Source organism: Bubalus bubalis, chromosome 3, assembly GCF_019923935.1.
Source record: "Bubalus bubalis isolate 160015118507 breed Murrah chromosome 3, NDDB_SH_1, whole genome shotgun sequence".
NCBI lineage: Eukaryota > Metazoa > Chordata > Mammalia > Artiodactyla > Bovidae > Bubalus > Bubalus bubalis.
In genome coordinates this window covers 79,859,325-79,874,262 of record NC_059159.1, presented here as the reverse complement: position 1 = coordinate 79,874,262, position 14,938 = coordinate 79,859,325, and the positions used below count along the sequence as shown (strand labels likewise).

General features: G+C 35.6%; 1 protein-coding gene across 3 annotated transcripts in view; it reads left to right on the top strand.

The window, feature by feature from the left end:
• IFT74 (intraflagellar transport 74) overlaps positions 1-14,938 on the top strand; it is a 99,820-nt gene that overhangs the window by 4,230 nt on the left and 80,652 nt on the right. For 2 of the 3 annotated variants that reach the window (XM_025281419.2, XM_025281418.2), the window contains exons 2-8: positions 2,198-2,336; positions 3,581-3,716; positions 8,440-8,488; positions 10,062-10,160; positions 10,323-10,383; positions 12,957-13,016; positions 14,565-14,626. In XM_025281419.2, coding sequence (XP_025137204.1) covers positions 2,217-2,336; positions 3,581-3,716; positions 8,440-8,488; positions 10,062-10,160; positions 10,323-10,383; positions 12,957-13,016; positions 14,565-14,626 — 587 coding nt within the window. In that variant the 5' untranslated portion in view covers positions 2,198-2,216. Of the gene's footprint in view, positions 1-2,197; positions 2,337-3,580; positions 3,717-8,439; positions 8,489-10,061; positions 10,161-10,322; positions 10,384-12,956; positions 13,017-14,564; positions 14,627-14,938 lie in introns of those variants that run through there. The other variant, XM_025281421.2, reaches the window with a different exon arrangement.

The following is a 14,938-nucleotide window of genomic DNA, read 5'->3' as shown; positions in this document are numbered from 1 at the left end:
CATCTTTCTAAATTCCATATATATGCGTTAGTATACTGTACTGGTGTTTTTCTTTCTGGCTTACTTCACTCTGTATAATAGGCTCCAGTTTCATCCACCTCATTAGAACTGATTCAAATGTATTCTTTTTAATGGCTGAATAATACTCCATTGTGTATATGTACCACAGCTTTCTTATCCATTCATCTGCTGATGGACATCTAGGTTGCTTCCATGTCCTGGCTATTATAAACAGTGCTGCGATGAACATTGGGGTACACGTGTCTCTTTCCCTTCTGGTTTCCTCAGTGTGTATGCCCAGCAGTGGGATTGCTGGATCATAAGGCAGGTCTATTTCCAGTTTTTTAAGGAATCTCCACACTGTTCTCCATAGTGGCTGTACTAGTTTGCATTCCCACCAACAGTGTAAGAGGGTTCCCTTTTCTCCACACCCTCTCCAGCATTTATTACTTGTAGACTTTTGGATCGCAGCCATTCTGACTGGCGTGAAATGGTACCTCATAGGGGTTTTGATTTGCATTTCTCTGATAATGAGTGATGTTGAGCATCTTTTCATGTGTTTGTTAGCCATCTGTATGTCTTCTTTGGAGAAATGTCTATTTAGTTCTTTGGCCCATTTTTTGATTGGGTCATTTATTTTTCTGGAGTTGAGCTGTAGGAGTTGCTTGTATATTCTCGAGATTAGTTGTTTGTCAGTTGCTTCATTTGCTATTATCTTCTCCCATTCTGAAGGCTGTCTTTTCACCTTGCTAATAGTTTCCTTTGATGTGCAGAAGCTTTTAAGGTTAATTAGGTCCCATTTGTTTATTTTTGCTTTTATTTCCAATATTCTGGGAGGTGGGTCATAGAGGATCCTGCTGTGATGTATGTCAGAGAGTGTTTTGCCTATGTTGTCCTCTAGGAGTTTTATAGTTTCTTATGACCATAATTTTAAAATGCTATTTTAAATAGTCAAAATTTTAAATGATATTTTATTCTGCTGAGTACAAGAGAGGGCTGATAAACTAGGAGAGAATGAATAAAGGCAATAGTTTAAGGGGAGGTGTTCAGTTCAGTCGGTCAGTCATGTCTGACTCTTTGCCACCCCATGAACCACAGCACGCCAGGCCTCCCTGTCCATTACCAACTGCTGGAGTCTACCCAAACCCATGTCCATTGAGTCGGTGATGCCATCCAACCATCTCATCCTCTGTCATCCCCTTCTCTTCCTGCCCTCATCTTTCCCAGCATCAGGGTCTTTTGTGAGAATAAAGGTGAGAAAAAGGTAGAAGGAGAGGAAATTAAGGCCAGAGAATAAAGTATTTCATCAAGATATTTGAGATGAAGCAATTCCAGATGATGATAAGCTCCAGCTCTGGCCATGGCCAGGAATTAGAATTGAAATGGTTGCTGAAATTTGGGTCATGGAACTGTGAAGCAAGAATGTTACATATTGAATCCAGTATCCATATGGAAATCATCCAGGTTGTTCGTGGTACTTGAATGGAGAAACTGAACAAGATACACAAGACTTTAGTAAATATGGGGGAGAGATTAGGTGGCTCCTATATAAAAGCAACCAGGAAAGATCCAAGGCAATGTAGTTGCATTATTTGGTCCTCAACGGAAGAGAATCCTGTTGTTTATTACTTTTTTTAAACTTTGAAGGATGATGTTTGCCAATTACATTGTGGAGCAAGGAGAGTGCCATGTATTCATTCTTTGCCTTGGACAAGAAACTAAGACAGCCTTCACTACCAAAAGTTTTTTCAGAAGACAGGATCCTGTTAAGTTGACGAGTACAAGGAAGTATTTATAACAAGGTTGAGAATATAAGGGAATTTACTATAGACCAGAAAGCACAGATAAAAATAGTCAGAGAAGAAAGATACTGGTTTTGCAAGGAGAGAGAAAACTTAACTGGAGTATGAGTGAGAGCCCAGGAGAGAAAGGTAAGTAGAGGGACTTGCATTTTGATAAGATAGTAGGGAAATGAAGAGGGTATGTTATAATAAATGATTCCATGGTTCTGAATGGAACAGTTCTGTCAAACCTGAACAAAATTAAAGCAGGCTTAACCTTGTATGTAGTGGTACCTACAATAGCAATTTGCAAGAAAAGTCACAGTGGATTAAATGTTTGAAAGGGTATGTGGTTCACTCCTGTCTTGCTATAGGAGGTATCAAAGGAGAATTAAATTATTCTTGTTTCCAAGCAGTGGTTAAACTGAACAAATAATGGCCAGTAATCACAAACCTTCAGCAGTTCGCCCTGTTTCTCGAGGTGGGATTGGATTGACAGGAAGGCCTCCTTCTGGAATACGACCCCCATCAGGAAATATTCGAGTGGCAACTGGTGTAAGTTTAAAACAAATTGTTGAACTATTATTTGTATATCCTGGTAGAATTTGAAAAGCCTGTCTATAATAAATAGAGATTCTTCTTTGTTTTTCTTTATGCTATAAGCATACTATTATATGTCTGGTGTTTTTTTTTTTTTAAACATCTAGAAGTATAAAGAGCTTCCCTGGTAGCTCAGTTGGTAAAGAATCTGCCTGCAATGCAGAAGACCCTGGTTCGATTCCTGGGTTGGGAAGATCCGCTGGAGAAGGGATAGGCTATCCCCTCCAGTATTCTTGGGATTCCCTGGTGGATTAGCTGGTAAAGAACCCACCTGCAATATGGGAGACCTGGTTCAACCCCTGGGTTGGGAAGATCCCCTGGAGAAGGGAAGGACTACCCACTCCAGTATTCTGGCCTGGAGAATTCCATAGACTGTATAGTCCATGGGATTGTAAAGAGTTAGACATGACTGTATCAATGTTAAGAGACGATGTGTACTCATACTCATACTGAAATTTATTTTAAAGCTACAGCAATTTAGGGGCATAGCGTATTGGTGCCAAAACCAAGTGAAATGGAATAGACCAGAAATGGAATTAGGCAAGTAAGAATTTAATTAGTGATGAAGGTTGCATTTCAAATTAGTAGGAAAGCATGGAGTATTCAGTACTGCTGAATAATTGGTAAACCATTTGTTTTAATAAACCAGTTTCCTCCCTCACACAGAATCCTAGATATTTTCAAAATTTTATACTAAAAAATGAAATTTAAATGTATTAGCAGAAAATGTAGACAAGTATATTGTATAAACTCACGATCTCCCGAAGTTTGCTCAGGTTCATGTCCATTGATTGGTGATACCATCCAGCTACCTCCTCTTCTCCCACTGCCCTCACTCTTACCCAGCATCAGACACTTTTCAATTAGTTGGTCTTTTGCATCAGATGACCAGAATATTGGAGCTTCAGCTTCACCATTAGTCCTGTTGTTAAATAAGGACAAATATGTGGACATTTTGTTCCTTTACAGATTGGAAGTGGTATAAATATGTCTAACACATAGAATTTTACATTTTAAAGAAAAATATTACTTACCATTAATTTTAGATATTTTATTTACTATTTCAAACATTTTAAAATGTAAGGAAAATTTTACATATTATATAGAATATTAGTTTTATTTTTGATATTCTTTTTATAGTGTTAATATTAAAGGCACAGTATTTCTCTATTTTATTGAAACTGAATCTTGTCATTTAGATGCCACCTGGAACAGCAAGACCAGGCTCTCGTGGTGGTCCCATAGGGACAGGAGGAGTTCTGTCTTCTCAAATCAAAGTTGCTGATCGTCCTGTAACACAGCAAGGTTTGAGTGGGATGAAAACTGGTATGAAAGGTAACTATTTTAAGAAGATGAACATATTTTGTATAAGAAGTATTGTAGTATATTAGTGCTACGTCACTTCAGTCATGGCTGACTCTGCAACCACATGGACTGTAGCCCGCCAGGTTCTTCTGTCCATGGGATTTTCCAGGCAAGAGTACTGGAGTGGCTTGCCCTTCCATTCTCCAGGGAATCTCCCTGACCCTAGATGTTAGAGATGGAACCCTCATGTCTTTCATCGTGTGTTGGCAGACGGGTTCTTTACCACTAGTGCCACCTGGGAGCTATTACAGTGTATTGCTAAATCAGAGTTACACAGTGAAAGAGGCTATTTTACGCAGTTCTTACTCTTTGATTCAAAAATTTTAAGGGTTAAGTAAGAGAATGAATGTGAGAATTCATTGTGAACTAGGGAGTTATATACATGTATGAGCTATTTTAATCATTTTTCTGGTGAACTTTCCTATAACTTTTAAAAATTGAAGTATAGTTGATTTACAGTATTATGTTAGTTTCAGGTATACAGAACAGTGATTCAGTTATATATACATATACATGTATATATTTCTTTTCAAATTATTTTCCCTTTTGGTTATTATAAAATATTGAGTATAGTTTTCTATGCTATAGAGTAAGTAGGTCCTTATTGGTAAACTTTGCTATAATTTCTTTGAAAAAATTTGAAATAATTTGAAGGAAAACTCAGAAATGAAAATTAGATTCCTAGTACTATATAGAAATATTCTGAAATAGTTTTTTTTGGTTTCCATATCAAATGACTATGGTAGGTATTTGTATATTTATGAGAAGTGAGACCAGAAGTGTTACTTTGGGTAATAATTATTATTCCATTATAATGCTTAAGTAAGGAAGTAAGGCTAACATATAGATTTTATATTACATCTCTCCTTATGTCTCTATGTATTTAGAAATGCATAATAATAATAACACTATATGTTTTGATTCAAAAAGTTGGTCTATTATATATATATATATAAATCAAAACATAGGGAACTGTTTCATATTGAGTTTTTAAATTTTCTGTATATGTGCAAATTACTTATCAGGGATGAACATACTAGTACAAAATTAATTATAAGATGATATACCGACTTCTATAATATAATATATCCTACCTTTCAGCAAATTTAATTTTCTTACTTATGATACAACTTATTTCACTAAATATTGAAAACCAGTTGGTTATTGGACTTCCCTGGTGGTTCAGTAGTTAAGACTCTGCACTTCTGATGCAGGGGTCACAGTATTTGATCCCTGGTTGAATAGGATCCCATGTGCCATGCAGGGTGGCCAAAGGATGAAAAAAAATCAGTTGTTTAGAAATGCTTGCTTAATAATTATCAATGCTGTGGAGGAAAATGACTCAAAATTTTGTAGTTGTTTAGTCTTTAAAACTGTATTCACAGACTCGTTTATGTGTTTACTATTTCTTATTTAAAAACCTTAAGGGCAGAAACCTTAAGGGTGCAATTCTAAGAGAACTCATCAAATTTTATTACTGTATTAATTTCTCCTGTAAAACAGAACCAGTATTATTAATTATTTAATAATTAGATATTATTTAATTATTTAAGATTAAATAAGATTCTTATTTAAAAAGAACCAGTATTGTTTAAATAATAACTGGTATTATTTAGTATTTAATACTTAAATATTAAGTATTAAGTATTATTTTGGAGAAGGCAATGGCACCCCACTCCAGTACTCTTGCCTGGAAAATCCCATGGACGGAGGAGCCTGGTAGGCTGCGGTCCATGGGGTCACAAAGAGTCGGACACATACTGAGCAACTTCACTTTCACTTTTCACTTTCATGCATTGGAGAAGGAAATGGCAACCCAGTCCAGTGTTCTTGCCTGGAGAATCCCCGGAATGGCAGAGCCTGGTGGGCTGCCGTCTATGGGGTCGCACAGAGTTGGACACAACTGAAGGGACTTAGCAGCAGCAGCAGCAAGTATTGTTTAATAATTTAAGTATTATTTAATAAAAGAGTCATTTTCTACAAATGTAGTTCAAAACCTTATATGAAAAGTTCTGTTACCAGCATGTACCACTATCTGCTGTGACTTTTGCTGTTACCTGTTCCAGTGCCCATTTCCCATTCTAGTGAGACATTCTCTCCCTCTTCTCAGCATGGATTTCAGTCAATATTTTCTAGGCTTTTCTCTCATGCCATGCAGGGCACTTCACCTCTCTCAAGGTTTGGGACATTTAACCTATGGATGCTTTTTTAGTCCTACTGAAATGAAATGTAAGATTGTGTTCCTAAAAAGTCTCTGAAAAATTATATAAAATCATAATCTCTTGCCTACATTGAGAAATTTATAGTCTAAACCTACGCTGTCCATTGCCATAGCCAATAGCTATTTGTATTTGTAATATAAATTATTTGTATTTTTACAAATAGAAATATTTGTGATTATTTAAATTAATTAAAATTAGTTAAAATAAAAGTATTTTACCAGTTCAGTTGCTTAGTCATGTCTGACTCTTTGCAACCCCATGAACCACAGCACGCCAGGCCTCCCTGTCCATCACCAACTCCCAGAGTTCACTCAAACCCATGTCCATTGTGTCGGTGATGCCTCTGTCGTCCCCTTCTCCTCCTGCCCTAAATCTTTCCCAGCATCAGGGTCTTTTCAAATGAGTCAGCTCTCTGCATCAAGTGGCCTAAGTATTAGAGTTTCAGCTTCAATATCAGTCCCTCCAATGAATACCCAGTACTGATCTCCTTTAGGATGGACTGTTTGGGTCTCCTTGCAGTCTAAGGGACTCTCAAGAGTCTTTTCCAACACCGCAGTACAAAAGCATCAATTCTTTGGCACTCAGCTTTCTTTATAGTCCAACTCTCACATCCATACAAGACTACTGGAAAAATCATAGCTTTCACCAGATGGACCTTTGTTGACAAAAGTAATATCTCTGCTTTTTAATATGCTGTCTAGGTTGGTCATAACTTTCCTTCCAAGGAGCAAGCGTCTTTGAATTTCATGGCTGAAATCACCATCCACAGTGATTTTGGAGCCCAGAAAAATAAAGTCAGCCACTGTTTCCACTGTTACCCCATCTATTTGCCCTGAAGTGATGGGACCAGATGCCATGATCTTAGTTTTCTGAATGTTGAGTTTTAAGCCAACTTTTTCACTCTCTTCTTTCACTTTCATCAAGAGGCTCTTTAGTTCTTCACTTTCTGCCATAAGGGTGGTGTCATCTGCATATCTGAGGTGATTGATATTTCTCCCGGCAATCTTGATTCCAGCTTGTGCTTCATCCAGTCCAGCATTTCTCATGATGTACTCTGCATATAAGTTAAATAAGCAGGGTGACAATATACATCCTTGACATACTCCTTTTTCCGATTTGGAACCAGTCTGTTGTTCCACCTCCAGTTCTAACTGTTGCTTCCTGACCTGCATACAGATTTCTGAAGAGGCAGGTCAGGTGGTCTGGTATTCCCATCTCTTTCAGAATTTTCCACAGTTTATTGTGATTCACCCAGTCAAAGGCTTTGGCATAGTCAATAAAGCAGAAATAGATGTTTTTCTGGAACTCTCTTGCTTTTTCCATGATCCAGTGGATGTTGGCAATTTGATCTCTGGTTCCTCTGCCTTTTCTAAAACCAGCTTGAACATCTGGAAGTTCACGGTTCACATATTGCTGAAGCTTGGCTTGGAGAATTTTGAGCATTACTTTACTAGCGTGTGAGATGAGTGCAATTGTGCGGTAATTCTTTGGCATTACCTTTCTTTGGAATTGGAATGAAAACTGACCTTTTTCAGTCCCATGGCCACTACTGAGTTCTCCAAATTTGCTGGCATATTGAGTGCAGCACTTTCACAGCATCATCTTTTAGAATTTGAAATATCTCAACTGGAATTCCATCTTCTCCACTAGCTTTGTTCATAGTGATGCTTCCTAAGGCCCACCTGACTTCACATTCCAGGATGTCCAGCTCTAGGTGAGTGTGAGTGATCACACCTTCATGATTATCTGGGTCGTGAAGATCTTTTTTGTACAGTTCTGTGTATTCTTGCCACCTCTTCTTAGGTCCATACCGTTTCTGTCCCTTATTGAGCCCATCTTTGCATGAAATGTTCCCTTGGTATCTCTCATTTTCTTGAAGAGATCTCTAGTCTTTCATATTCTATTGTTTTCTTCTATTTCTTTGCATTGATTGCTGAGGAAGGCTTTCTTATTTCTTCTTGCTATTTTTTGCAACTCTGCATTCAGATGCTTCTATCTTTCCTTTTCTCCTTTGCTTTTCGCTTCTCTTCTTTTCACATACCACCAGCCATGTTTCACGTGGTCAGTATTCCCATGTAGCTACTTTATTGGACAATGCTGCTATAGAATACTTCCATCGTTGCACAACATTCTCTTGGTTAGTCCTGTTCTAGACCCCGTTAATCCCAGTTTCCATTCAGTCACCCTAACCAGTAGAGTCCAATGTTTTTGTTGGTTGTTTTTGAATCCACTCTCTTAACAGCCCAACGTCTAGTCCCATCTTTGTGATCTTAATTCAGGCTTCCATTATGTCATGATGCTAAGATGTTAGTTCTCTTTTCTATTTCATTGCTTCTTTCAGATTTTTAGACTTACTGGGATATTTGTAAGAGCTATTAGAAAATTGTTGAGTGTAATTCTGATTGTGCTTTGGATTTGCTAATGTGGTGACATTTTCAAACTGAACACTAATACCTAAAAATTTTTTTTAGGTCCCCAGAGGCAAATTTTAGACAAATCTTACTATCTTGGACTTCTTCGGTATGTTATATACTTTTTTTTTCCCTATGAATGATCATGAAGTTTTAACTATAGTACTTACTGAGATAATTAGATATCTGTTAATTCTTAAGATTATTTTGTATTTTGACATAATTTATGGTTAATTTGGCTCTAAATAGATGTCGTCACAAATGATGGTAGTATAGTTAGGCTGAGATTTTAAATTTTATGTATTAGAATGTATGTGAGCTATATATTTCCAGTTCACTGTTTCTTCTAATGAGAAGAATATTTTATGCTTCTTTCACTAAGTATTCTGAAATTATTCATAGATATGTGTATGAATGATAAAATGTATATGCAGGCCTGCTAAATTGCTTAAGTCGTGTGCGACTCTGCAACCCCTTGGACTGTATGTAGCCCACCAGGCTCCTCTGTCCATGGGACTCTCCTGGCGAGAATACTGGAGTGGGTTGCCATTTCCTTCTCCATAAAATATATATACTTATTTATAATAATTACTGCAGAGTTTTACAAAAGTATAAATTTAGTCAGTTGCTATAACTGTGGCCTATTTAATTCATAAGTTTGTTATATATCTCTTAAGTATGCAGCTCTAAATTAAGAACTCTTTTCTCTCTCTACCTACTTTTTTCTCTGCTCAGATGCCCTGCTAGCCTATCTCCATTTTTCCATTTTATTGTATTTTCTGGTTGGTTCATCCTCTGTGTCTTCTTTCCCTCTTACTTGCATTCTATTTAATGCATCCTTCTATTGTATCCTGAAATCTCTGTTTTCTTTCTTTTAGTCCTTCTTAATTCTTTTGCTGTTCAGTTACTTGAATCCTTTTGATCCTCAAACTCCTAGAAGTTAGTAAGAGAAGGGAAGGTTTTCTCCCATCTGTCCTCAAAGCTGACATCAGTAAGAATGAGAGTGAGGCCATCAGTTTTGATATCTAGTCACTTTTTAATCAAAAGAAGAAAAGGTGATAGAGCCATTTCTCACCATCACATTGCCTCTCTTCTCCAAGATTTGTGCTTCTGTACTAAAAATTACAATTACCTACTTATGTCAATTGAGTGAAGAACAGTGGTTCTCAACTGGCAGTGATTTTGCCCCCTCAAGGAATATTTGGCAATTTTTAGACTCATTTTTTGTTGTCATAACTGGATTCAGGTGATGTGTCGTTGGCATCCATGCCAGAGAGACGGTTAAGCATCTTACAGTGCACAGAAAGTATTGTTTTAAGTATTATTCAAAGACCTAAAATGTCGATAGTGCTGCTCTTGAAAAACTATTCTAGAGGGTAGCAAGAACTGTGAGAGTGACATTTAGGTATTTACTTCTGTCTATAGATTGTACCAGTTTGTCCAGGTTTCCATTCTAATACTGTTTCATCTTTTTTAATGAATAGAGAACTTTTATCAATTTCTCAGTTGGAGTATACCACTGTAATCAAATAAGCTGCTTAAATTGTTTTTCTTTTTGTAGTGAAATTTCACAAAACCATTTATATTGTTGTTACACATTTATGAAAAGTTTATTTTGTTTAACTAGAGAGACTGTTTTCTGGATTGGAAGTATTACTAATTTCTTTATTTCTTTCCATTAGAAGTAAAATAAGTGACCTCACAACAGAAATCAATAAACTCCAGAAAGAAATAGAAATGTACAATCAAGAGAATTCAGTGTATTTGTCATATGAAAAGAGGTGAGTAATTTTGCAGTTAAAGTATGCAAGGTATATTTTTATTATGAGTAACATTTGATATAATATGTTTCAGAATTTTAGTACTAAATTTGTAGTTAAACATAATATTCATAATGCTCATCTGCCTATTTATGTATTTATGAATGTATTTTATATTTACAGAGCTGAGACTTTAGCTGTTGAAATAAAAGAGTTTCAAGGACAACTAGCAGACTACAACATGGTATTTGGTCTTTTCTGAGAGAATTTCTTTTGAATATTTTCATTACTTTTTACCACTTTAGAAAATGCTATAACATTTTAATGTTAAATACCAAATAATGCATGAATACATACATAGTGAGAAAGATTGAAACCATAGCAAGTGTATGGATTAAAGTATATATTTGCTTTCTCCCTACTTTCCCTCCCAAGAAATATTTTGCCTTTACAGATTAATAGGTATTCTTCCAGCCTTTAAAAGAAAAACACTTAAAAATACAGAACATGCAAGCTTTTTTTCCCTAACAATTTAAAAATAATATTTTTTGGAGTAGATAAAATGTATTGAGTACTAGCAATGTCACTGCTTTAAAAATACTTTTATCTTTCTACAGAGTGTTGTCATCATGATGTTTTAAAAATTTACTTAGTACCAAACTTGCCTTTATCCTTCCATTTCATTCAAAATACAGTGTTTGTCTTCTGTCACTATAGGGCATCTAATATAATCACAGTTTTGCTTCCTAATGTGGACTTCCAGAAGAAGCTTCCTAGTGTGGATTTCCAGAAAAAATGATCTTGTTTGCAGTGTTGATTACTGGCTCACTCTTTGGAGTGATTTTGGCCCCATGAAAATTTCTAATCTTTCAGAATTTTCTTTCTTCCTACTCTGTGGGTACTTTAGGCAGCAGTGGTCTCTGAACTTACTGAAAACTTGTATCTCACTTCTCCAATTTAAAAATAGTGATACACAAAGTAAGAAACATGCCTCCATAATGATTAGGTACATTATAATAAACCTACTTGATATTGTTATATTGTACTCATAAACAGAATTTCTGATTATATTAATAGTATATTTTCACACTATAATCCATACTGTTCTGTGCAACTTTTTTAGTAAATGATCTTCTAAATATGAGAAAAATAATTTTTTATAAAATATAAAAAGACAAATGAAAGGGATTTTTAGTTATAAGAGAATAAATTATGCAAGTTACTTGATATAAAAATAATAATATGTAAAATATGCTGTTTGTAGTAGGTTTTTCTCTAATACAGAGAAAGCAGTTAGTTAGCCGGTTATCTATCAGTAAATATTAGATCTTATTAGCATTATTATCCAAAAAGCTAAGGTCATGGCACCTGGTCCCATCACTTCATGGCAAATAGATGGAGAAACAATTGAAATAGTGACAGACTTTATTTTTTTGGGCTCCCAAATCACTGCAGATGGTGACTGCAGCCATGAAATTAAAAGACACCTGCTCCTTGGAAGAAAAGCTATGACCAATCTAGACAGTGTATTAAAAAGCAGAGACATAACCTTGCCGACAAAGATCCTTGTAGTCAAAGCTATGGTTTTTCCAGTGGTCTTGTATGGTTGTGAGAGTTGGAGCATAAAGAAGGTAGAGCACTGAAGAACTGATGCTTTTGAACTGTGGTGTTGGAGAAGACTTTTGAGAGTCCCTTGGATAGCAAGGAGATGAAACCAGTCAATTCTAAAGGAAATGAACTCTGAATATTCATTGGAAGGACTGATGCTAAAGCTGAAGCTCCAATACTTGGGCCACCTGATGCGAAGACTGACTCATTGGAAAAGACCCTGATGCTGGGATAGATTGAAGGCAGGAGGAGAAGGGGACGACAGGATGAGATGGTTGCATGGCATCACCGACTCAATATACCTGAGGTGGAGCACACTGTGGGAGATGGTAAATGCCAGGGAATCCTGGCATTCTGCAGTCCATGGCGTCGCAAAGAGTCAGACACAACTGAACAATAACAATAACAAGAGCACTTATCCATATCACAATTGAAAATGTTATACATAGTAATATATATTACATTAGGAAAGTTTAGTCTCTTAGAGTCAGTTACATCCAGATAGTTTGCTTTTAGTAGCCTTCCTGTTCAAATTCTGCTTGGACAACTTGCTAAATTTTTGTATCTGCAAAATGTGGATAATAATATCTACTTCATAGTGTACTTGTGATAATTAAGTGAAACAATACATATAATAGGCTCAGAACAAGGTTTGGCACAAGGTAAGTAGATAAATATGTTTGCTGTTGCTGTCACTGCCTAAATTTTCTTTTGCCTGAGTTTTTGAAGTAGGCTTCTATTTGAAGTGTTCTGTTTGTGCCTTGCCCTGTAGATTTTTTTTTTAATTTAATTTTTTTATAATTTTTTAAAAGATTAAATCATTTTACATTTTCAGTGGTGTAAATTTGTAAATCCATTAACATTTCTTCCCCCTGGGGAAAAAAAGGAGAAAGATCTTCCCCCAAATTTTGTCTTCTCAACATCCTTCTTTATAAGCTTAGACATCTCTTCAGAGAAGGCAAAGCTCTTTGAGGTACTATCTGCAGGAAGAATAGTTCTTTACTGCTTATTTTTCCTTCCTAAAAATGTAGTTTGTTGATTGCCCTAATGCATAGAATGTGCTTATTTAAGTAGCTCAATATGTGTTTTGTCTTGGAAGTAGTAATACTTAAATAACTACTTATTTGTAAGATTGAATACCTATATTATGGATTATAGAGAGAATTTATGAAGACAAATAGAATTTTCTTTTTGCACTTTTGTTTTTAGTTGGCAGATAAACTTAATACCAATACTGAAATGGAAGAAGTAATGAATGATTACAACATGGTAAGAAAATGTATAAGCAGTTGATCTACATAGCCTCTAAAATAAAGCATTTATATCTGGAAGTAACTTGATAAAACCTTATGTACCATGACGATAGGTATTACTCTGATCCTAAATACTACTGTTATATTTGAGTTCCCTTAGTTGCTCTTTTAAAATTTCTTCCTGTTGGTTGACTCTCTCAAGTGGATGCTTTAGTGTCTCTACAAGGCTGTGTTCGAACTGGTCTCTCATTCAGTATTAGTTAGGGAGTCCCATCCATAATCCTTGTATATAAATTAGTTTGCAATCCTTCTGGTTTAATATTTGTGCACATGGAGCTGAGTACTCAGTGAAGAGTTGTATTAGAAAAGGAGAAAATGAATAATGGCCATATGATGCCAGACATAACAGTACTTTTGATTAGTAAATGAGAAATTGTATTCAATGTTCTTAATGAGTATTTGGTAGAAAATAATAAAATTATAATAGCTAGCTTAATTGATTATAAATATTTGGAAGAAAATAAATAAAATTTATATAGTTTATTATTTATTTATACAAAGACTATAAAAGTACAGTATTTATAAAATGACTCTTCTAAATTTAGGGGCTTCCCTGGTAGCTCAGCTGGTAAAGAACCCACCGGTGATGTGGGAGACCTGGGTTCGATCCCTGGGTTGGGAAGATCCCCTGGAGGAGGGAATGGCAATCCACTCCAGTATTCTTCCCTGGCGAGTCCCCATGGACAGAGTAGCCTGGTGGGCTACAGTCCATGGGATCGCAGAGTTGGACACGACTGAGCAAATAAGTACAAAAGCAATAATAATGTAATGAAGTTCTTAACTTCTTACCTTTAAAACACAGGAGAATTCTCAATTTAAAAACTGTATTTTTAATGCCAAATATAAACAGTGAAAACTTTGTGTTCTTTTAGTTATGAGAAAGAAAGTGAAAGTGAAGTCGCTCAGTTGTGTCCGACTCTTTGCCACCCCATAGACTGTAGCCTACTAGGCTCCTCTGTCCATGGGGTTTTCCAGGCAATAGTACTAGAGTGGACTGCCATTTCCTTCACCAGGGGGTCTTCCCAACCCAGGGCTTGAACCTGGGTCTCCTGCATTGTAGACAGATGCTTTATCCAAAGTCTAGACTGACTATGCGCAGGTTGAGTCAAATAGGAGTACTCAGGTAAAATCCTGAATGATTTAAGAATAAAACTTGCGTTGGGTCTAGATTTGACATATTATACTAATCAACTATTGAACACATAATGAAATCTTGAAATTCTGTTTACATAAGTAAAGTTTACATTAGATTACTTAACAGGTCAGTAAACAATGAATATTTTTGGTGTGAGATTATAATGCCTGTGAAAAAGAGTGTTTCTTTGTATTTGGTGTTGGTAGTGGTTTGTTAAATAAAGCATACGCATTTTTTAAAACTTTGCCTGGGGCATTAGGATTATTTTTATAATCTCTAATTGATTCATAATCAGAATGAACTTTAAAGAGATAGTTTGGCTTAATGGTAATTTTTTATCACTAACTTTTCAGTTAACTCTTTTTTCAGCTTAAAGCTCAAAATGATCGAGAAACACAAAGTATGGACATTATATTCACTGAAAGACAAGCGTGAGTACAATCCATTTAGAAATAAAATAGATTTATAAGTGACCTGTATAGGTAGTTTAACTTCTGAACCATTTATTTCTTTATAGTTTTGTTCGTTGTTTTTCCCTGTTGCATTTTTAAATTTTAAAATGTTGAATATTTGCAATACAGACTACATTGTTAATGTATCTGTTGTCTTCATTTAGATAAAATTTCTACCTCTCTGAGTTTTAAATCTAAGGTGGATAAGAACATCTCTACCATTTGCAATTTTAACTTGAACTTCTTAACTAATTCAAATTATGAGATTTAAGCCCCAGTCTAATGAAATGC